This window comes from Diuraphis noxia, unplaced genomic scaffold (genome assembly GCF_037042655.1).
Source record: "Diuraphis noxia isolate RWA-SAM2 unplaced genomic scaffold, SU_Dnox_SAM2 contig0001, whole genome shotgun sequence".
In the NCBI taxonomy this organism is placed as follows: domain Eukaryota; kingdom Metazoa; phylum Arthropoda; class Insecta; order Hemiptera; family Aphididae; genus Diuraphis; species Diuraphis noxia.
Window position 1 is genome coordinate 77,674,498 of NW_028301711.1, and position 23,365 is coordinate 77,697,862.

General features: G+C 27.3%; 1 protein-coding gene and 3 pseudogenes across 1 annotated transcript; 2 read left to right on the forward strand and 2 right to left on the reverse strand.

Annotated features, from left to right (window-relative positions):
• LOC149061806 (uncharacterized) overlaps window positions 1-23,365 on the reverse strand; it is a 340,578-nt pseudogene that overhangs the window by 217,216 nt on the left and 99,997 nt on the right.
• On the reverse strand, window positions 145-4,312 carry LOC149061827 (uncharacterized). Its single transcript, XM_089218107.1, has 5 exons — window positions 3,948-4,312; window positions 3,031-3,202; window positions 2,009-2,117; window positions 1,644-1,774; window positions 145-283 (listed from the first exon to the last, which is right to left on the reverse strand). The coding sequence occupies exons 2-5, from the start codon at window positions 3,194-3,196 to the stop codon at window positions 246-248; spliced, it is 444 nt and encodes a 147-aa protein (XP_089074233.1). The 5' UTR covers window positions 3,197-3,202; window positions 3,948-4,312; the 3' UTR covers window positions 145-245.
• LOC149061828 (uncharacterized) lies at window positions 3,963-5,951 on the forward strand (annotated as a pseudogene).
• Window positions 6,314-13,821, forward strand: LOC149061829 (uncharacterized; annotated as a pseudogene).

Genomic DNA, 23,365 nt, shown 5'->3' on the forward strand with positions numbered 1-23,365 from the left:
AATTTATAATTGTTAAATCTACATTTACTTTCTTATACATACTAATTTAAGTATTTGATTCATATTATATTATTATTATTTTATTTTTCACTATAAATTAAATTGTAATATGATGTTTAAAATTGAAAAATAAAATGTTGGGATATCTATTGATAGTGTATCATATTAATAATTTAATTATAACAAAAGATTGAAATATATTTTTGAAGCTGCAATATAATGTTGATAGTTGCTTGGTATACTGGTTACTTATCCAATTGAAGATATTCCAATACTTGCATCACTGAAAAATTGAAACAAATTATTAAATCAACTTTTAGTTTGTGGATTTCTATACTATTTAAGTGTATTTATTGCTATGATTATATACATTGGATGGGTAATATTGAAATTATGGAACATTAGATGTCGATACGATGATACTCGCTTTGAGCCATTTGTAGATAATTTATTTCAACCTATTTGTGTGAAAAAATGTGATATCATCAATTCCACCACACTATATTTTTATTAAGGTAATTATAAGCATCTAAATCCCTCCAGTACAAGAAGCTTTAAGTGCAGTAGGGCAGCATTATATTTACACAACATTAAAGGTATGTTTTGAGTTTTATATTTATAAGCTAAATTTTTCATTCTAACTATATACTCAATGTATCATAACTAAACTTGAATTTGAACGAAAAAGGTCAAAATTTATTTTGTTGAATCTGAGAGCATACTTAATGGTATTTGAGTTAAAATGGAATAAGTAAAAATGTAGTTAGGTGTCCTAAATTCTAGGACAAGGTGTCAAGATATAAGAATATTGTCATTTTTAAAAATTAAATTATTTTTACTATTCAAAATAAACTATATTGAACTGTTTATAAATAGTTTTGTAAGAAATCACAATAACGTCTAAGTATCTAGTTCTATTTCAACAAATTCCAACGAATTCAAATGCACTCCAAGACCCTTACAGGCCACTCATGAGCCCTTTAAGGCTGCATCCGAATTGGTTCCCATACCTGAAAATTGACATCCGAATTGGTTCCCGATATTCTAGGTAGGCGGCACACGTCCGAATTGCTTCCCGATACAGACTTACGAAAAAGCAAAATACAATATAATATAAATGAAATATTTAATATTATAATTAATATTTTGAATGAAAAAATTGATGATTTCTTCGATTATATTTTAAAAATTATATTGAAAAAGATAGCTCACTTCCACCAACAATGTGGGCTGAATATACCAGTAGTATAGAACGAACTACTAATTGCTGTGAATCATTTCACAGAAAATTCAACAGTTGCTTTTATTCCGCACATCCGAACATATAAAAATAACGAAATCAGTAGATTTAAATTTTTTTTAAATGTTTTTACCTCAATAATAGAAAATAATAACTATAAAGAAAATAAACGAATTAAAAAAAAAAAACGATATACCGCCTATATTTATTATTAGGTATTTATTTTATATTTTTAAATTAAGATTTTAATTTTTTTTTAATGTTTGTTATATATTATTTATTAAGCCAAAATTTTAACAACTCGGGAACTAATTCGGATATACCCTTTGAAAGAACCCCGGAACCAATTCGGACATTTCAGAACCAATTCGGACACTCCGATTTAAAGTATGTAGGTACTTACGTAGATCAAAATAATAAAATAAAATATTAGTGTAATCCGTTTTTCGGATTTTAAACGTAAATCCCGGTTTTGGTTTTGGAGTTGTAGTTGTAGTTGAAGTAGAAGTTGAAGTTAAAGTTGTAGTTGTAGGCCTGGAATTTATACATATTAATTAGTTACTGAAAAAATTACATACCTAAGTAATTTGAAATGTAGTAGAATCTTATATAGATACATTTCTATTAAATTAAATTAGAACATATTTTTTTATTATTAAGTTTGTAACTTTGTTTATGAATTTATCGTAAGTTTATTTTTATATAAATTTTGTTGAATGGTTAATTTAAGTTTACAATTTTAGATATCTTATTTATGTTATTACATACCATTTCGATTCAGGAAGACAATAATGATCTTTCAAATATTTCCTGCTGCACGGAGTTATTTTACAACACTCATTAGCGATAGCCCTTTTAGATTTGAACGAGTGAGTACCTGCAAACAAAGGTAAATCATTAACAAAGACAAACATTTTTCAATAAATCTAACTAAAAAGAATATGCTTAAAATAAGTTAACATGATCATCAGATTACCATTTACCATATTTCTTTTACATTTTATTCAATTTTAAATTGTTTTAATTACAAACTAAAATATACAAGGAGTAGCAAGGAAAGGGAAGATTAGAACCCCTAAAATGTTTTCAAACATATTATAATCTGCATATAAAAAAGGGGATATGCGAGTCTGGTCTCCTCATAAGGTCTTTTTTTAAATCTTAAAAAAAAAGTTTGCTTTTTAGTTCTTAATGTATTATATTAGAGCATTACGAGAAAACATAACGTTTATTTCGTCAAATCTACATCAGCACACTATGACCATAATGATAAATCAAAATGTTTCTAGGCCTGCGCGATAGTCATTCGTTACACTCGATAGTCGATAGTGTCAAAATAATCGATTATTTCGATTAATCGATAGATTTTGAAAACAAAATGTATAATATTTACTATATTCTTAGTTTTACGATATTATTTAATTCGCTCACTATTTGTTCGATAGTGAATTGGATTGAAATAATCGATATCAACGATACGACTTATACCACCATCATTACTCCTGTGGCTAGAAACCTTAACCGCGGGGGAGGGGGGCATCGCAGTCTTTGAGAAAGATTTTAAATGATCTAACTAAATTATGAAATTTTCGTTTTATTTTTTCATACTTATAAAAAATGAGAAGAAACACAAACCCCGATAATTAACTGTGTGTGTGTGTGATAGGTATCTAATTTTGTATTCTAGAGTTCGTTGAATTTACAATTAATATAAACTTTATAGGTTAATTTCGACCAATAGACGATACTATTATAATTAAGAATAAGGTACTATAGAAAATTATATTCACGTGGATCTTCGTTGTAGCGGCCTTTGCAGATGATTGAGAGCTCAACTGCGAGATTTGATCCACAAAACCTGAACGGAACTTCCCAGTACGAACTATTATTAGCGATAGATCCAAGAATTAAGTCAATGCACAAGCTCAGTACCAAAATAATCAAATTGAACTTCATGATTTTCTGAAATAATACACAACATTATACGATGTGACTATAATATGTTAAAAACCTGCAGAATAAAATTAATACGTTTTTGATCTTGATTATTGTTAAATCATTTGTAAATTAATATTATTGATAAATTAAATACTAAAAATAATATTTTTTTATCACACAAATATAACATATCTTATGCAATTTTTATGAAATTATCGAACGATTTTTGTTATATCAATTTAAATTGTTGAAACCTAGTTTTTTTTAAATTAAGAATAAACCAACTAATAGGTAAGTAACAAAAAATATCATGTTAAGTATCAATATATGAAAGCCTATGTTGATAGGTACCTATTATTCATACTTGTATAATTTTTAGGACGTTGGTAGGTTAATTTATTCGACGAATATAAGAAATATATTTCTACTGCATTCTATTTATTTTAAGTTAGGTTAGGTTAGACTTCAGATAAAATTATTTAACGTTATTTAAAAATTGAAAACTAATTTAACTGTAATTTTCCATCAGAATTTACATAAGTACATACTAATTGAATGTAAATTTTTATTTCTAAATAAATATATTATAAGTTTTGTTTGTGAAAAATATTTACATACAACAATATAAGATATTTAACTATATAACTCAATAAATAAAAATATTTATTCAATATGTATCTTGATTAATTTTATATTAAATTTTACCATTAAAATTACCTAACAATAAGACCAATAAGTAGTCTGTTGATAGTATATAAGTATAACATACCTTATTAAAGGTACAATGTCCGTGTAGGATATAGTAGATAGTTCGATTTATCTGGTAGAAGACTAGAAGAGTAACAATAATATTGGACGAACACTGCAATTAAAATGAATTGTGATCATTCGTAGTATGGTGTAGTCCTGAGTCCTGACGCAGCTCTCACCTAAATATATAAAGTTATTATAGATTGAGAAAGTAGTGAAGGGGAGGGGATTGGTAAAACCACACACTTGTATGTGGTGAAAAAGGTACGTTATAGGCTATAGGCCAGGAGTTCCCAAAGTGAACTATTCCCCCCTCCTTGTTGATGATTCTGAAATTCAAAGAGTCCTGCTTTAACCTCTGCTTTACCAAGTGATTCTAGGACATTATTGAAAACATCCAAGACTAAATTTTGTTCAAAAATAGTTTTTCCTGGAAAATATATCCATATAGGACTTGAAAAACAACTTAAAAGAATTATTTCTGGAACTTTTCAAGATTTAATTCATAGTTTCAAACTAATAATCACTATAGATGGTATTCCAATTTTTAAAAGTTCAAACATACAAGTGATACCAATTTTATTTGGGATATTATCAGATATAAATTAACTACAAAATAATGTGTTCCCAATTGGTTTATAGTTTGGTAAAGGTAAACTTCATGATATCGATTGTTACCTAGAAGAATTTGTTAATGAAGTCAGTTATTTATCAGAGAATGGTATTTTACATCAAAGTAGAAAAATAATTCCAGTAAAAGTTGTTGCTTTCTGTTGTGATGCCCCTGCAAAGGCAGACATTCTTGGTATAAAGTCTTTTAGTGGGTATAACTCATGTACAAGGTGTGTTGTTAAAGATGAATCGAGTAAAAATCGTAGAGTATTTACAGATCTTGATTGTGTACTAAGAACAAATGAAGATTTTCATAATTGGTCAGATACAGAATTTAGAAAAACTGAAACGTTACTTACAAAATTCCCAGGACTGCATTTTAACAACTCGTTTGTTTTAGATATAATGCACCTTGTTTATTTAGGAGTAACTCGTACTATAATTTTAACATTGAGTACAGTAAATGTTTCTCTCTCTGACTTAGATTATCATCATTATTAGTTGAATATCGTTCATGTGTACCTATTGAAATTAATAGGAAGCCAAGAGAACTGAAAATTTACTTCGTTGGAAAGCTACTGAATTTCGAACATTTTTACTATATTTAGGACCAGTTGTCTTAAAATCTGGTTTTACTAGTAAAAAATATGAGAACTTTTCAACTCTTAATTTTGCAGTAACTATATTATTGTCACCTAAAATGTGTAAAGATAGTGGATGTGTAATTATGCCAGATCATTACTACGGTATTTTGTTGAAGACTTTATTTATCTGTATAGTAAAGACTTTATCACTCATAATTTCCACGGTTTAATTCATATAGTAGATGACTCTGATTACTATTCAGGAATAACATCAAATTTTACTTTAGAAACAATATCTGCATTTCAATTTGAAAATTATTTGCAAAAAATTAAATCAATGGTACGAGGATATAATAAACCAGCTGAACAAATTTGTAATCGATTAGGTGAATGTTTTTTATTGGAAAACTATTTTGAAACTCCTCGGCAATCATCATTATCAAAAATATCAAATATTCACTGTGATGGTCCTCTTCTAGCAAATTGTTGTGGACCACAATAGGTACAAGATTCATATGTTTCAACACTTTCAATTAAGAATAACAAAACCTGATAATTGCTGTGGGTCAAAAAATGGTGATATTGTAATGGTGCACAACTTTGCTTATTCAAAGTCACTAAAAACTGAAGTTGTCATTGGTAAAAAATTTATATCACAATAAGATTACTATTCAGTGCCGTGTAATAGCTCATCACTTGGAATTTATGTTGTTCAACATTTATCCATCTTAAAAATGTGGCCAGTTTCAGAAATTTGCTTAAAATATATATATTTCCCATACAAAAATCAGTCATATATTGTCTTACCTTTAGTTCATCTATGTTAAATACCTATTGTAAATGTAAAGATTATTTATTAGGATAAGTATATTTTGTACTTTTAATATTAGGTTATAAGTGTTAGATTTCTGAACAATAAGATGGAGAATATTACTTCTAAAGTATGTAAAATATTTGTTAATTTAATTTAAAACATAAATGCTGAATGATGTAAATTTAATGATTATGTATTCAGTTACCTATCTATTTTTTATTTTAAGTTTAAGGTTGTTTATGTTTGCTTATGAATTGAGGCAGAGAATAAAATAGAAAAAATATACCCATAGGTATGACACTTTTGTAGGTAAAAAATAATATATTTTTAAAACTTATTTTATCCAACTTAGTTTTAGATAATACCTATGCAATAATGTGGTCATTAATCAAAATTATTAATACTGATGAGATAACATACTATGATGTGGTACCGGTAAAATTAATTGTAAATGATAGACACTGCTTATACCCTGTTGCTCGTGTAAGTACCTACTATAAAAAAGTTGGCAAAAGAGTACACCGATTGTAAAGAGGATTGGGAAGTGTTCAGTATGGTTATTATTGAACGAGATATTAGTGAGTTTAATTTTTATAAGAAATTTAGTAAGAAATTTGTTGTGTTAATAATCAATTAAACTGTTTTCTTATTACTGCAATGTGCAATTAATTACAAATTATCATTGGCTACTTTTTATAGTGCTATTTTTATGCCACAACAAGTTATTATTAACCAATGTCATATAATATTTGAAACAAATACTTACATATATCAAAATTGATTTATTCTTATATAGGTGATTATGAAAGAGGATACAAAATGATGATAAAAGCAAATAAAAAACAAAGTGAGTCAAATTTAGAGTCAGAATTTGAAATGATAGGTAAAGGTTGCCGAAATAAAACAACTTCTTCAAGGCTACTTTTTGAAATTAGTAGTAGCAATGAGGATATTGCTCTGGATAAAAATGATCTACATCCTCTGACCAGTTCTACTGAAGTCCTAGAACCACAAGCCAGTTTACGACCAACCAACATTGATCGTCAGTTTCCTACGCCTCCACCTATATTGTTGAAATCTGCTACAAAGAGGACATATAATTAAATATCAACATTGTCACCTTCTACTTCAAGCTCAATTTCTAGTGCTATTATAAGTACTCCAGTCGATAGTGGTAAGATTTCTAAGCCTGAATGTCCTTTAATAGGTACACGTTATAGTAAGAACGAACACCGATGCTCTTCATCAGACCTGTGTTTCATTTCTGGTGAGTTAAAAATCTTAAATTATTTACTGATTATTTTTAAAGTTATTAATTTTAATTGTACCATTATTGAAGCCGATATTATGAAATTAAGAAATACTGTTTCTTATATTAAACATCATCTCATTGATAATAAGGATACTACCGATGATAAAAAACCTGTAGTAGTATCTAATTATAAAATGGACAATGTAGTATTTCCAATAAAAAGTGAAGATGGTCTTAAAATGTTAGAAAACAAACTTGAAGATATTGAATATTTCCATAAACTGGTGATTATGAAATGTTTAAGGTAGCTAGTAGTTAAATTAATATTTTTTTTTTCTTTATGAAAGTTTTAACTAATGCATAATAATATGTTATGTGTTAGTTAAATTATATAACACATTTTGATTTAATATTATAGTAAATACCTAAATTCTTTTAAATTAATAAGCCAAGGTTAGTTTATATTATATATATAGTTCCTAAATAAAAATTCTCTCCTAAGTAATATAATTTCATTATTCCTATCTATATTGAAGAACATCACTATACTAAAAACAAGTACTTATATAATTTGTATACAAATTAATATATTATATAATATTTTAAGCACATAGATATATTTAGGCTTATGAAGAACAAAATTATTAAATACTATTGTAAGTTATTAAAAAACATTGTGTTTATCTATGTCACCCATAGGCTCTATATATAGCGCCAAAATCTCTGAATCTATCAACTCATTATCTTGATAAATAATAATTTTTTCAACTTTGGATTTTTACTAAAACATTGTAATTATTTTAGCTACAATAATACACAAATAAACTTAAAATCAAAAAAAAAAAGTTAGTGTTGTGAATTTGTGATATCCTTTAATAAAATTATATTTTCTGTATTTTAAAATATGTTTTAGACCATGTATTAATAATGTACAATTAACTTAATAGGTGTCCACAATTGCATTTACCAATGGTGGGATAAAGAGTTTATCTAAAATGACAACATCGACAATGAGAATAATGTTTTTGGATGAATTTATAGCAGATTATAGTTGGATGGGGCAAAAAAAATAAAAAAAGTCTTGAAGCAAGTCCAATTCACAAAGTTATAATAATAGTAGGCAATATTCATATCAACTATATTTTATTATTTACAATTTTAATATTTGTTAAGAAGTTTCACATCCTTGAATTACACACAACATTGTTAATTTTCTAAGCAGTGGCGGACTGGGAAGGGTCCGGCCCACTATTCCAAGTTCATTAGCATCCCTATTATTACAAGTCTCACCCCCTCCCCCCAAAAAAAAAAAAAAAAAATTAAAAGTTAAAAGTTAAAATTAAAATATTTACTCATATTGTGATTACGGGCCTATATAAATTTTGTGGACCAACGCCCAAATTATCTTTTATACAAAACAATAATTACTGAATGTTATGAATATGTTAATGGTTTTTATAATATATTATATTATATGTTGTTGTACAATATCTAAATGGTTAATATTGTCATCAACATAACTCTTGCTAAAATCTTGTATAAATAATAATGAAAACATAACATAAATACATAATAATATAGTCAATGTGATAAATTTGATATAACATAAAACATAATTAAACAAAATAAAAGTAATGATATTTTATAGCATTATAGGTACTTAGGTGCAGTTAATATAAATTTTAATATTTAATATTTTGATAACAGCTTAGACAATAACGGTGATGAACTCTTTACTATTTCAAGTATGTCTTCAAAATCAATTTCGTCTAAAATTTCTTTTTCGACTGTCATAAGGAGAAATGCTTCCAAGGGTTCATTTCCAAGAGAAGAACGTAAACGATTTTTAATTATTTTCAATTTACTAAAAACACGCTCGCAATTTACTTGACTCATAGATAGTGTTAATACAAATTCTATGGCAGTAAAAAGATTAGCGTATAAAGGAGAATGCATATTAAGTGAATAAATTAGTTTGTGAACATACAAGAGACAAGAATCACGATTATGTCCATTATTATTTTCTTTCATAGACTTGTGACATCCTAAAAAAAAATGAATTTCCTATTAAGTTTTTAGTTATACTTGTTTATATACCTAGGTTTATATGTTACAACCTACCTAAATTGTTTTTTATTTTACCAGTCCTGATATCTGTGGGAAGTTCATATAAATTATCTTTAATCCTATCATCTTCTTCATGGCTATTGTCATCAATGCTGTCATATATTATACGATTAGATTTGTTTAGCGGTTGTATAACACTATTGTAAATACTTGCAAAATGTTTTAATTCAGCAATTAACAATGGATGGTCTACTGATGACATAGTAGACAATTTTTGTAACGCTGATTCTGGAAAATCATCTGAATTCAAATCCTTAAAATGTTTTGGTAGAAGATATTGTATGTCAGCAATTAAACTTGTATTATTTGTAAATCTCTCTGACAGGCTAGATTTTAGTTGATCAATAATACACAGGAACACTTCAACCTTAAATTTTTGTTTGGGATTTATTGGTGATTCATCGCTACATATTTCGTCAAACATTCACTTTGTACGCCTTATTTTGTTTTGTTTAAACTCAGATTCGACAATTATATCTTCAGGTAATTTAATAGTTGTTATCTTGGTATTCATATCCGAACAAAATTTTTCTGATTCCGACATAACATCATCAAAATTAATTTTATCTATTTCTTTAATAGTTGTTTCAACCATTTCCCATGCAGCAAGGAGGTCTAAATTTTTAGTTTGTAAATAAGTTGACGTAGAACCAACAGTAATAAATATTTTTAAAAATACATGAGCTGTACATATGATTTTAAAATTACATAAATTTTCTATTAAAGACGAGGCCTCGGATGAAGATTTTGGATCAAATTTACTTGATGTGGTAACAAAGTTTAGAGCACTAAGAACAACTGGATATAAACAGTCATCACCACTGAAAACCCATTTTAATGCTTTTTCTCGTGACCACCACCGGGTTTCACCAATTTTTTGAAGTTTTCTTAATTTATTCTGACCAGTTCCTAGTTGTTCCTGTTGTTCTTTCCAAACATTCATTCTTTTGTAAGAGTCTGAGAAGAATGTAGATAGACGATTCAATAATCCAAATAATTTAATAGCATCTCTATTATCACAAGTGTCACAAATGCGTAAATTAAAAATATGTGCATAACACCATATTTAAATACTGTTTTCATTTTCTTTTTTTATGCATGCATGAAGTCCATTGAAATCTCCTCGCATATTAGCACCATCAAAAGACTCACCAACAATGTTTTGAAAATTAATCGAATGGTCATCAAAACATTTTTTTAATAATTCATACATACCTTTTCCAGAAGAATTTTTCACTTCTAATACAGCAAAGAGACGTTCAGATTTAAAAACATACCGTATACAAACAGCAGCTTGGTCTGTGGACCCTATATCTTGTGTGCTGTCTACCTATGAACAAAATATTTAAAATATGTACCTATTGTATAAATAGAGAAAAAATTTAATTTTCAAATAACATACCTGTATACTAAATTGTTTATCTCCCAATTCACCTTCAATTTTTCTTCTTATTAACTTTAATATAGCTAAGATAACTTTATTGACTGTATTCTTGGAGAGCATAGTTACTAAAGATCCTCTTCCTTTAGAATTATTAGAAATATTTTCTTTGCGCTTTTTACTGCTTTCAATTGCAACTGTCAATTAATAGTCATTTAAAATTGAATCTCGCTTGGCTGTAAACTTTAAGAGTTCTAAAAAGTTTCCTTTATTATAGTTAATATTCTCACAGTTAATATTATATAAAGATTCAGATGAACCTGAACCTCTATAAGGGAGATTTTGTTTCCCCAAAAGCTTAACAATTTCAAAAACTTGCTCTAAAACATGAATACGTTCAAGTGCTTGTTTTTTTTTTAAGCTCATCATATTTCTATTTACAGAATTTTCAATATTGTAATTATTGGATGCTAGAATATATGCTTCCACAGCTAAACTATGAACTTGACTATTTTCATGTGATTCAATGGTAGCATATATATTTTTGAAATTTGTACATCCAGAACAAAAATTACTAGCTGAAGAACTGAATACCATGCAAATTGTGCAATACACAGCGATTACATAATTATTGCCTTTACATTGCACAGTCAACCATTTTCTTGGTATTAAATTACCTTTTAGGTCTGTTCGATTATATATTCTGTGAAGAGACCATGCTACATTTTCTAAAAACTTAGGTTAACAAGGGTGAATTGTATTAACAAACTCCAATTTTTGAACCACGGTTAAACTTTTAGGATTTGTCGGAAATTTTAAATCAATTTGTATAATATAACCATAATTTTTCTACAAAAAAAAAATCTCATATAAATTTAATGTGTAAAGTATCTAATTAAAATGGCAATAAGCGAATGTACTCACAACAGGATTGTCAGTTGTCGATGGACAAACCGAAATAAAATCAGAACCAGTTTTTCCAATACTACTATTCATAATACCTGTCTCATCATCTATAATACTATTGATATTGATATTAGAATGTGTAATACTATCTTCTACCTTATGCAATCAAACATTTAGAAACATAAGTTTTTTGAATTCTATAGTCTACAACACATATTGAAATAAAAGTATATGCCTAGTTTTTTTTTTTAAATACCTTTGGGTACATTTTTCTTTATTTACAGTTTATATACTTTAATACTTTATACTTACAGTAGAATATGTAGGATTTTTTTTTTCATTACCATCAGATTCTATTACTAATTCGAAACTTTTGTCATTGGCGTTTAAGTTATTGGCACTATGCACAGTGGATGTACTGGCCATATACAGGATCCTGCAATGATAAATGAAATATAAGTTATTTCGAATAAGAATATAAAATTTATGTATTCTATAGTCTACAACACATATTGAAATAACAGTTTAAACCTAGTTTTTTTTTTTCAATACCTTTATGTACATTTTTCATAATTTACAGTTTATATTTTTCAACATGGTAGGTATATAATATACTTTAATACTTACACTAGAAAATGTAGGATTATTTGTTTTTATTTCGAATTCCGACGTATCATCATTACAATTATCTAAAAATGCCAATGCAATATAAATTAAAATAGGTACTTAAGGACTTGAGGTATAAAATTGAATTAAATAAACTTATAAACTTACCACTTCGTGTAATAATTGAACAAAATTGTAATTTCTTCTGTTTTGGATGACTTCCTGCTGCTTTCAGTTCAGCAATTCGTTTAGCTCTAATTTTTTCTGCTCCTCCTTTACGATTAGTTTTGACTTTATGCATTTTTATTTTTTAGTATTGAGTATTAATCGTACCTATTATACTCGTTACTCAATTTATTGCGCTTCGGAGTTCGGGGACATATTATAATAGTAACCACAACAGTACAATACAACACATCAACGCCAGACAAATAGACAATTAACATTTAACAACACTATTCTCTTAATTTTTCCGATATGAACACAAAACATATTATAATCAGGTTAGGTTATATTATTGATATCACTTGGTTAATCAATAAATTTGAAAATAAAACTATTTATATCCACTAAAATTAATGTACCTATATTACTTTGCGGTAAACGTACGTCGAACAGTATACTACTCATAAGTCATAATAACATATTATTTAGTTTGTAATTATTATTCCAGCAGTTGCAGTCAGTTCCTTTCCGATATACACCACCACGGCACCACCACACCACCATCGCGCACACACAATATTTCGTATTTATTTATAGATTATAGATACGTAAATACGTTGCTATCCATGGCATATTGATATTGTCAATTGTCATAATATGATTATGATATAATACATTAATATCCGATAAGACGATAACGTTTGCAGAAACAAAATATTTTAATTTGTTTGGAATTTTGATGTCTATATTAATATTTTAATATTTTGTACTATGTGTTAACGGGAAACAGCCGCCGCCGTTTAAAGCGTCCAATATAATAATAATTTATATTATATTATAGAAAGATAATAAAAAAAAGTGCAAATATCAAATTATAGATATCTTTCCAGTAAAAGTTGTCGGACTCTTATAAGCTCCGGAATTCTGCCGGTAATAAAATCTGTTATCAGTCTGTTAGCATTAACTGATTTAACTGACACTACCATATATTGTAAGAACGACCCTAACAGTAATAAAGAATAATTTTGAATAGAGTTATTAATGTTTCATAAATCTCGTAGTAAATCACACACTTTTATAATGTAATGTTCAAAATTGTAGAGAAGCTTGTTTCCAAATTAAATGTGTATATCTCATATTTTGTATTAGGTACATTATTTTATGTCATATTATATTGTTTTATACTTTTTTATTAGGTGCGATATAACACAAATTTCCTAACACTACAAAAGCTGGTATTATAGAAATCATAAGCTCATGGATGGCTCTGAGCGAAACCAGAATTAAAAAGTATACATTTTCAGTTATTTTATTTACATTATTATAAGATTTAAATTAAATATACATTTTTTAATATAATTGTATTTATTAATTATAGAAATGCCATTAAATTATCTTTAGACTACTGCAGCAATAGATCTTGCCACATCTGACCAGCCTATCTGACCTAACCAGCATTTTTTAATGTATAGTCTTATTTGCAATTGTTTAATTGTTACCTATTCGTTACATCCAAGTTCAGTTATTATTATTTTTATTTCATACTTAAAAATTGTTTTTTTTATATAAATAATTATACCTATGTATACATTATAGGTACAAATTTTATTATATACTTATATTGTTATTTGTTACATCCAAGTTTGGTTATTGCAGTTTTTATTATATAATTATACTTAAAAGTTGTTATTTTCTTTTAGTACCTAGTACTAAAGTATACCCTATCATAGTATACCTATTACCTATGTATACATTATATATATTTTATTAAGTATATATATTATTATTTTATTTTGTATTAATTGTATACATATTGATATTATGCTTATAACCATAAAGGTTCTTTATCATTTTATTTAAAATTAATTTTTTTTGTGTGTTTCATACTATTAAATTATAAATTAATAATTTTTTTTTTTTTAGTAAACAATTTCTTGCAATTCTATACACATAGGGTGTGTATAAAAAAAAAAATAACATAATGTACCTACCTATAATAAGCTGAAAACACTGCATTTTTAAACTGCATATGTTTAAAAAACATTTAGAAAGTTTTTAAAAAATATATTAAAAACCTTTTTTGTTTATTTAAAAACGACCAAAAAATAATTTAAATACATTAAAAAAATGTTAATTAAACATATTTATTTCTATGGAAAAGCGGCCATCAAAACATTGCTATATTATATGTTTTAAAAACCTTTTTTTATATTTTTAAAAACATTTTTAAAATATTTTATTGCTCTTATAATATATTATAATTCTCTCTTTGTATAATTTTTTTATCTATGATATTTTCATTGCTTGAATAAAAGTTATTTGTTGGAAATGAGTGGGATATGCATTTTGGGAGTGCATTATAATATTTAGTCATACATTATGGAGGATAAATTATATGACATTATTTTTATTTTTTTTTTTGGAAATTATTTTCGATTGCGTCATATTGTAATGATGTTGTGTAGTCTTTCCCATATCGTGTTGTTTCTTTATGCCCAAACATGGTCATAATTTAGAACGTAGACAGTGAAGAATGTTAATAGCTTACTGCGGTGATGTGTCCTTTTTGTATATTTGTTGTGATGTAATTGTTTAGGAATGTTGGTAGATAAATATTTCTTATACCAGGTACCTACTATGTTTTAATTGTGTCTGATTTTCTACACCTAAATATGTTTGTAATTATTGGTTTCATTATTTTATACTTCTATCTATTTAATTACAGAAGTACAGAGAATATTATCTACTTTTTAGTATAATACATGATAATAATCTTTTTATAGGCTATCTGTCTTGTATATTTTTATATTTTTAAAACATTATTATTTGTATAAGTAGCTACTAATTAAATAAAATTTTAAAAAAATAGAGGAACTCACTATCACTAACTCACTTAACCAAATAATGATTGAATTTTGATAGTTCTATGGATAATAAATAATTGTGCATATGTATATTTTTGTTTTTATGTGTAATACATAAATATTGTAACTAATCCCACTAATATAAAAATTAGATATACTATAGAGCTTAACTATTTTAAGTGGTAGTTACTCATATGGGTTTAATTAGCTCAGTATGTTTTCAATCAAAATATTTCGTCATTAATTACCAATGTTCGTAAATCACATACCTATTTTAATACGTCTATCAACCTTGGACATACTAACGACATTATATTAATGACACCTAATATAATAAAACATTAACCACATTTTTTTAGTGTTGTAGTTATCTACATAAGTATACACAAAATAACATTTAGACAATGGAATTTACTGATTTCCCACGGTTCTAATTCTATAAATATTCAATATCATCAGCTATTATTATTATTTACCTACCGATTTTTTCGGGACGCAACTATTATATTATTCAATGGTTCCGTTACAATCGTTGTCCGCTGTCTTCTCGAGGTGTAATCAGAGAGGAGTTCCTGTTCCAGATCCATAATTATATCTGGAACATCCCTGTCCATAGTTGCCGACCAATGCATTGGTCCACGGCCTAAAATAGTGTGTAATGCGACACTGTTAGCATGATGTGTTGCATCTCATAAGGAGTGTAGGTGAAAAATACATGTTCTAAACTCGAGTGCTAGAAGCATACCGATTTTATTGTGTATAAAGTACCGATAGCAGTACACGCGTTAATACATCATAATTGCATAACAGTTATTGTCGGAGTTATTGTATATGGTAAACGGAAAAAAAGTCCCCGGAAAAAAAGATCCGGAAAAAAAGTCCCCGGTGAAAAAGTCCCCGGTAAAAAAGTCCCATGGAAAAAAAGTTCCCGGAAAAAAAGTCTCCCGTTGCAGTATAAGGGCTAGTTCACATGAGAAGCGTTAAACGCGCGTTTATAATTACTATGCAGCTGTATCCGCACAGAACTAATAATGCTTGTGAAGGCTGGAATAATAGGTTTTCCCATCTCGTCGGCATTAAACATCCCAGTATTTGGAAACTACTTACAAAAATGTGTCAAGAAGTTGGAACGGACAAAGCAAGAATGGCATTGGCTGAAATAGGAGAAATTAACCGGAGAAAAACAAAAGCTGGTAAAAAAATTGAAGTACGATTAAATATTTTATGTCAGCGTTTTGACGAGGACGAATCTAAAGATGTTCCTAATTTTTTAAAACATATAGGTCAAAATTTAAGAAAAAGATCATTTTATTAAATACTGATTAAAAGCATTTCATATTTTATAAATAACATACGACATATTTTATTGTTTTACATATCTTTTATATTTTTTAAATACCTAACATACGACATATTTTATTATTTAACATAATATCTTTTATAACTAATTAAATAATTTTTTATATTTTTTAAATAATATTATACGACATATTTTATTAAATTTTAAATTATTTTACGAGAGGAATATATCTTATATATCTAAATAAATGTATTTTTATATTTTTTAATTAATATTATTAAAGATGTTTAAGATATTGAATTATTATAATATTTTGTACCTATTTAATTTAGTTGTTTGTTAATTATCTTCAGCAAAATATGTAACATGTAAGTAACCTATGGGCTATGTACCTATATAAATTATAAATACCTATACGATAAAAGACTTAATTTAAATCAAATATTAATTTGGGGACTTTTTTTCCGTGGGACTTTTTTTCCGTGGGACTTTTTTACCGGGGACTTTTTCACCGGGGACTTTTTTTCCGAATCTTTTTTTCCAGGGACTTTTTTTCCTACATTCATTGTATATAGCAGGTAGGTATCATAGCTATTAGCATTGATTATAGAATAGACAGATAGCCCATGCAATGTTAATATTTGGTGACCATGCGTAGGATGCAACCACTATGGAGCGCTAGTGTAGTTGGGTTGCAAGGAGGTGGTACCCCCATCATAGATGTTTGCCATGGATATGCGGGGAAGGGAAGAGGTGGCTTATCGCGAAGTGCCGATCTAAAAATAGAGTAATAATAAGAAACTGAAGATATACTGAAATGATTGGAAATAATAATTTTATTATATTATCATTTATTACTATCTTGTTCATTGTGGAACAACCGCCTTCCGAATTTTCTTGTTTTTTGAGTTTTGAGTTGCATTTACAATTAAAAATTCTTAAACATGTCTGGAAATAAATGCCAATATTTAAATTGTGGAAAATCAAAGAAAATGTTTCCAAATTTAAAAATGTATCGTTTTCCAAAAGATGATAGAAAAGAAGTATGGATAATACATTCAGGTGAGTAATTAATTTTAAATTTTAATTTTTCTGTACCATTGCGAATATTTATAATTTTTTTTACACATATTTTTTATATCTACACAGGAAACACAAGTTTGTTTTCTGTTGATCCAGATAAACTCCACAATAGGTACATTTGTCAAGAACATTTCCCACCCGAAAGCTTTGTACAAAATTTTACTCAAAATCGTTTGATAGATACTGCTATTCCCTATAATTATCAATCTAAAACACAGCCATCTACATCATCAGGCATTAACCAGAATGATGAATCTCAGCAGGAGTATAATATAATGTCAACCCCAACTAAAACATATACACACTCAAAACCAGACATGGTAGAGTTAGTTTTTCCGAGCCCCCCTTCAACTTTTTCTACACCTCAAAAAATTAAAATAACAAATATAATTGACATGCCTAGCCCAAATTTAAAAAGGAAATCTGATTTGATAGAAATAGATACACCTAGAAAAATCAATTTAAAACTAAAATTAAAACTAAAAAACAAATTAATTCATAATAAAATAACTCAAATTTCAAAATTAAAAAAAAGAGTTAAAACTTTTAAAACACATAATAATGCTAAGAATTCAATAAATATGCATAACTTTCCATCAATTAATTCTAAGGCAATGGTAACGATGCAATTAAAAGATAGGAGTTGTCCGTGGACATTAAATGAAAAAAATTTAGCTTTAAACTTATATTATAAATCACCAACAGCATATAAATTTTTACGTTCACAAAAAGTTAATTTACCTGGGCCATCAACTATTCGTCGTTGGATTGGTCAATCAAAATTCTTACCAGGTTTTAGTAAATTATTTTTCAGTCATATACAAAAAAAATTTGAGTCATCTGATTATAAAGAAAAAGCTTGCACTGTTTGTTTTGATGAAATGTATATAAAAGAATTTATAGAATATTCCAAAGAATTTGATTTTATTGAAGGTTTTGAAGATTTAGGTCATTATGGGAGGACCAATAAAAGTGCTAACTGTGTTTTAGTATTTATGGCTCGAGGTATTTACTCTACATGGAAATTTCCAATTGCATATTTTCTTGTTCATTCTGGAGTTAACAAAACAATTTTAAAAAATTTAATAATTGATGTTTTACAAAAGTTATTTGAGGTTGGGTTGTGTCCCAAAATTATAGTTTGCGATCAAGGCACAAACAACCAAAGCACTTTAAAATCATTAAATATTTCAGAAGATAATCCATTTTTTTTTATCAACAACAATAAAATTTTTTCTTTGTTTGATGTTCCTCATTTACTTAAAAGTATTAGAAATAATTTAATTAATGCCTGTTATATAAAAGATAATAAAATAATCTCATTTGATGATATAAAAAAAACATATGAGTTGGACAAACAAAATCATAAAAGTAAGTCTCTCATCAAAATAACAGATGCTCATATTTACCCTAATTCTTTTCAAAAAATGCGTGTTAAATTAGCAGTACAATTATTAAGCAATTCCATGGCCGCAGCAATCCGAACTTGTATACAAACAGGACAACTTCAAAGTAACACTTCATCGAATACTGCAGATTTTATTGAGTTTATTAATAATTTATTTGATTGTTTAAATAGTAAATCTTTATATAGTCATAATCCATACCTCTGTGCATTAACTGATCTAGGTACTGTAAAAAATTTTTTAATAGAAGCTTCACAATACTTCACAAATTTACAAAAATTAAAAAAAGGAAAATTATCTCAACCTCCCTGTTTTAAAGGGCTTACACAGACCATTAAAGGTGTATTGCAATTTTTTGAAGCAGAGAAATCTAATGATATTGTATTTTTAATGACTAATCGTTTAAATCAGGATGTTTTAGAAAACCTCTTTAGTATTTTTCGACAAAATGGTGGTTATAACAAAAACCCAACAGCTAGAACAATCAGAACTTCCATAAGAAGTAATTGTATTTTTTCTTTATGTACATCAAAAGCGACAAATTGTGAGGAAACCCAAGAAGATGATAATCCAATTATAATTGACCCAGTTAGTTCACTAAATAAAATAAATTTTAACAGTTCGAAATTATCATCTGATTCCGACACAGAATGTAATTCTAATTTATCTCTCTGTTTTTTTTCATCTGACGAGGACTCAAATAATACTGATAGTAATATTGATGTCACTTTAGAAGACTGTTCTGTAACATATTTCGCATGATATTTGGGCTATAAATGTATGAAAAAATTTAATTGTAACCAATGTCAACTTGAACTATTTGTTGATAAAAACTTAAATGATAAAAAGCAGTTGCATCTTCTTAATAAAAATTATACTTCAATTGACAATGAAAGTGGACTTAAAGCACCATCAAATAGCTTAAATAATGTAGTAAATAAAATTTTAAATATTTTTGAAAGCAATTATAAAAACTATTTGCATAAAAAGAAAATAAAATTTCAACTAACTGAGTGCTTAAAAAATAATAATACAATTAAAAAATGGCTTGATGAATCATTGACAAACTGCATAGATCATAAAATGTACATAATTGAACAACTTTTAATTTGTAAAATATTTAATAAAACAAAATTATTTTCAACTACCTCAAAATTAGCAAAACTTTCTAAATTAAAAATATTAAACCATATTTAAATAAATTAAATACATTTTTTCTTGTTCTGACCTTGTACCTATTTGCATAAAACACTATAGAAGCAGTCTTAACTGTCCTTTTTAGGACAATTCACATCAACTACATTAAATAGTTCTTTTCAGGACTAAGGATCAATTACATTAAATAGTTCTTTTCAGGACTATTTGTATCAATTACATTAAACTGTCTTTTTTAGGACAATTCACATCAACTACATTAAACAGTTCTTTTCAGGATTAAGCATTGATTTTTATTATATTAAACAGTTCTTTTCAGGACTTAGCATTAAATTTTTAAATAGTCTTTTTTAAGACTATCTGTTTCAATTTTATTAAACGGTTCTTTTCAGAACCAACAAACATCACAATTTACTTTTATTCTAATAATTATGCTTCAATATAAATGTATAAATGTATTTTACCCTTATTTTGTGTTTTTTTACTAATAAAGACAATTTTTTTATTCTTTAAACCTAGTATTTTATTTCTAATCCAGTTTAGCAATCTTGGTATATCTTCACTCAGAATCGTTTTTCATCATATTATATAGACTTATAGTTGGTTTCTAAACTTAACACATTCAGTATGTACTTATAATAACAAAACACAACTATTATTTTATTTATAAATTATATTAATAATTTAATTATGTATATTATTTATGTTGTTATTGAGTTTTTATTCATTTTAAAATTTGAACACAAAAATACAAAACAATGTATTTTATAAAGTATGAAAATGCAATAAAATTAAAAATTACAATATGGTTAAAGATTTGCTTTATTTTTAAAACTTGGTAAATCTAGTATAGTATGTAATGTTCAATTAAATATTTCCGCCCAAAGCAGATTTTACTGAATCGTAACATTCCAAACATCCAAACGAAATTGATCTTTCGTAATGAAATTAATTAATTATTGCTTTCTGTAGTAGAATTCGACGCAAAAATTAACAATTTTGTGAATATACTATTTAGCGATAGTGGCAATCATAGCGCAATGCTCAGAAAATAATAAATATAGGTTTATCCATGATAAAGTCATTAATAGGCTTATCGCTTTTTCTGTCACTACCTCAAACCGGTCTAGGAATAATATGTTATTCGCCGTCAGTAGTAATAATATAAAATTAATTCATACAATGCTACCTACCGGCAGCTATCATAATTAAAATTGTAGTCGCCGAAAATCCCTATAGCATGGTCTATCTGTCTATTCTATAATCAATGCTATTAGCTATGTAACATCTCCCCCCTTTTTATATCTAAACAAAACAGATTACCTATAGATTAAGTTTACAAAAGTGAAATAATACATAATACAAATTATAAATTAAGCTTACAAATGTGAAATAATACATAATGATACAAATTATAGATTTACCTTCATCCGATATTTTTAGTATTGATTTTGCAATACTTAAACCTTTCTCCGCAGACCGCAAGTCCGTTAGATTTTGGGTATCTAAGGCTTGACGTAGTTATAACAAATTCCTAGTCAGTCGCAAAATTCTGAAATTCATTAGAATAAAATGGCATATTATTTGCCACAAGTTGCTTTGGAATCCTACGTATCGAAAAAATAACTTTTAGTATTTTAATTATATGACTTGAGGTTTTAGAAGATAAATAATTTAACTCAAACCAACCAGAATAGTAATCAACTTATACTAGGTAAGTATCTTTCCCATGATCCAAAAGATCACACGCAACTTTCTCATACGGTAGATTAGAAACTTCTTGACATATCATAGGGTCTTTAATATTCTCACTTCTAAATTTATTACATACTGCACAATTACCAATATATTCCTCGATATCTTTATCTAAACCTTTCCAATAAAACAAGGAACGTGCTCTCATTTTAGTCTTACAAATTCCAAGATGAATTTCGTGTAGTTTAAATAAAATTTTATTCTGTAACTTCATAGGGACAAACACACGATTATTAAGAAAAAGTAAATCGTCATCATATAATAGTTGGTAACGCATATTAAAATATGGTATAAGCTCGCGCGAGACTTTATTGTTATGCTTAGGCCAGCCATTCTTGCACACGTATACTAATTGATTTAATAAATCATCTTTAATTGTTTCTTGTACAAACTCATTTCGAATATTTTTAGACATATTAATTGAATGAACTACATCGGAAACATCAACGTCATTATCTCGAGACGATATACACGCTCGACTTAATGCATCTGCGATACACATTTTTTTTCCGGTACATGTATAAGATTAATATCATATCGTGATAATTTGACCTTAATGCATTGAAGCTTTTTAGACGGAATGTCATTTATGTTCTTTTTCATTACCGAAATTAAAGGAAGGTGATCGGTTTGAACTGTCACGCGCCTACTATATAAATATAATGATGAAATACCTTGCACGCAAATAAGACTGACAGAAATTCCTTATCAACCTGTCCGTAGTAAATTTCGGTTTCAGATAAGCTTTTCGATTTAAAACAAACTGGTCTGCCTTCTTGTAACAAAACACATTCAATGGCAAATTTACTACTATCTGTCTGTATGATCACGTATTTTGTGTTATCATAGTTTCTAAGTACGGAGGGACTAGCAATTAATGTTTTAAGTTTATTTACACACTCATTATGTATTGATGTCCATACAAACTCATTATTCTTTGTAAGAATATCTCTTAGTGAACATTGGCAGGTTAGGAATAAAATTTCCGACGTACCTAATTAACCATACTTAAAAACCTTTGCAAATCTTTTATAGTTTTTGGTACCTAATACTCGAAAATAGATTTAATACGATCACTATCTGGTTTCATGATGCGGAATAATAATATTATTGCAAGTAGGGTTATAAAAACCTAACATATTTACCGCATTCACCGTTTCTTCACCCGAAGGCCGAAAACTACAAATCGTTTACACATACGTAAACTGCATCGCGTGTTCACTACATAAACGACATTCGATATTCGCTGTCAATACGCAGAATAATCATGTAAGTATATTAAAATGTATATACAATAGTTGTAGTTGATTACCATAATAATATAATATATCATCAATATATTAATAATATACCTTTATTTATTATGCATGAAATACAGTTTAGGTATATTACTATTATATTATATATAATCTCACTATTGTTGAACT

Bases quoted from the DNA above. Each gene is read 5' to 3' on its own strand.
- LOC149061827 (XM_089218107.1), bottom strand. From the start codon at position 3,196: ATGAAGTTCAATTTGATTATTTTGGTACTGAGCTTGTGCATTGACTTA. The intron at 2,118-3,030 runs GTGAATATAATT...CTTTGTTTGCAG, and splicing joins CCGCTACAACGAAGATCCAC to GTACTCACTCGTTCAAATCT. The intron at 284-1,643 runs GTAAGTACCTAC...TCAATTTTTCAG, and splicing joins ATTTTATTATTTTGATCTAC to TGATGCAAGTATTGGAATAT.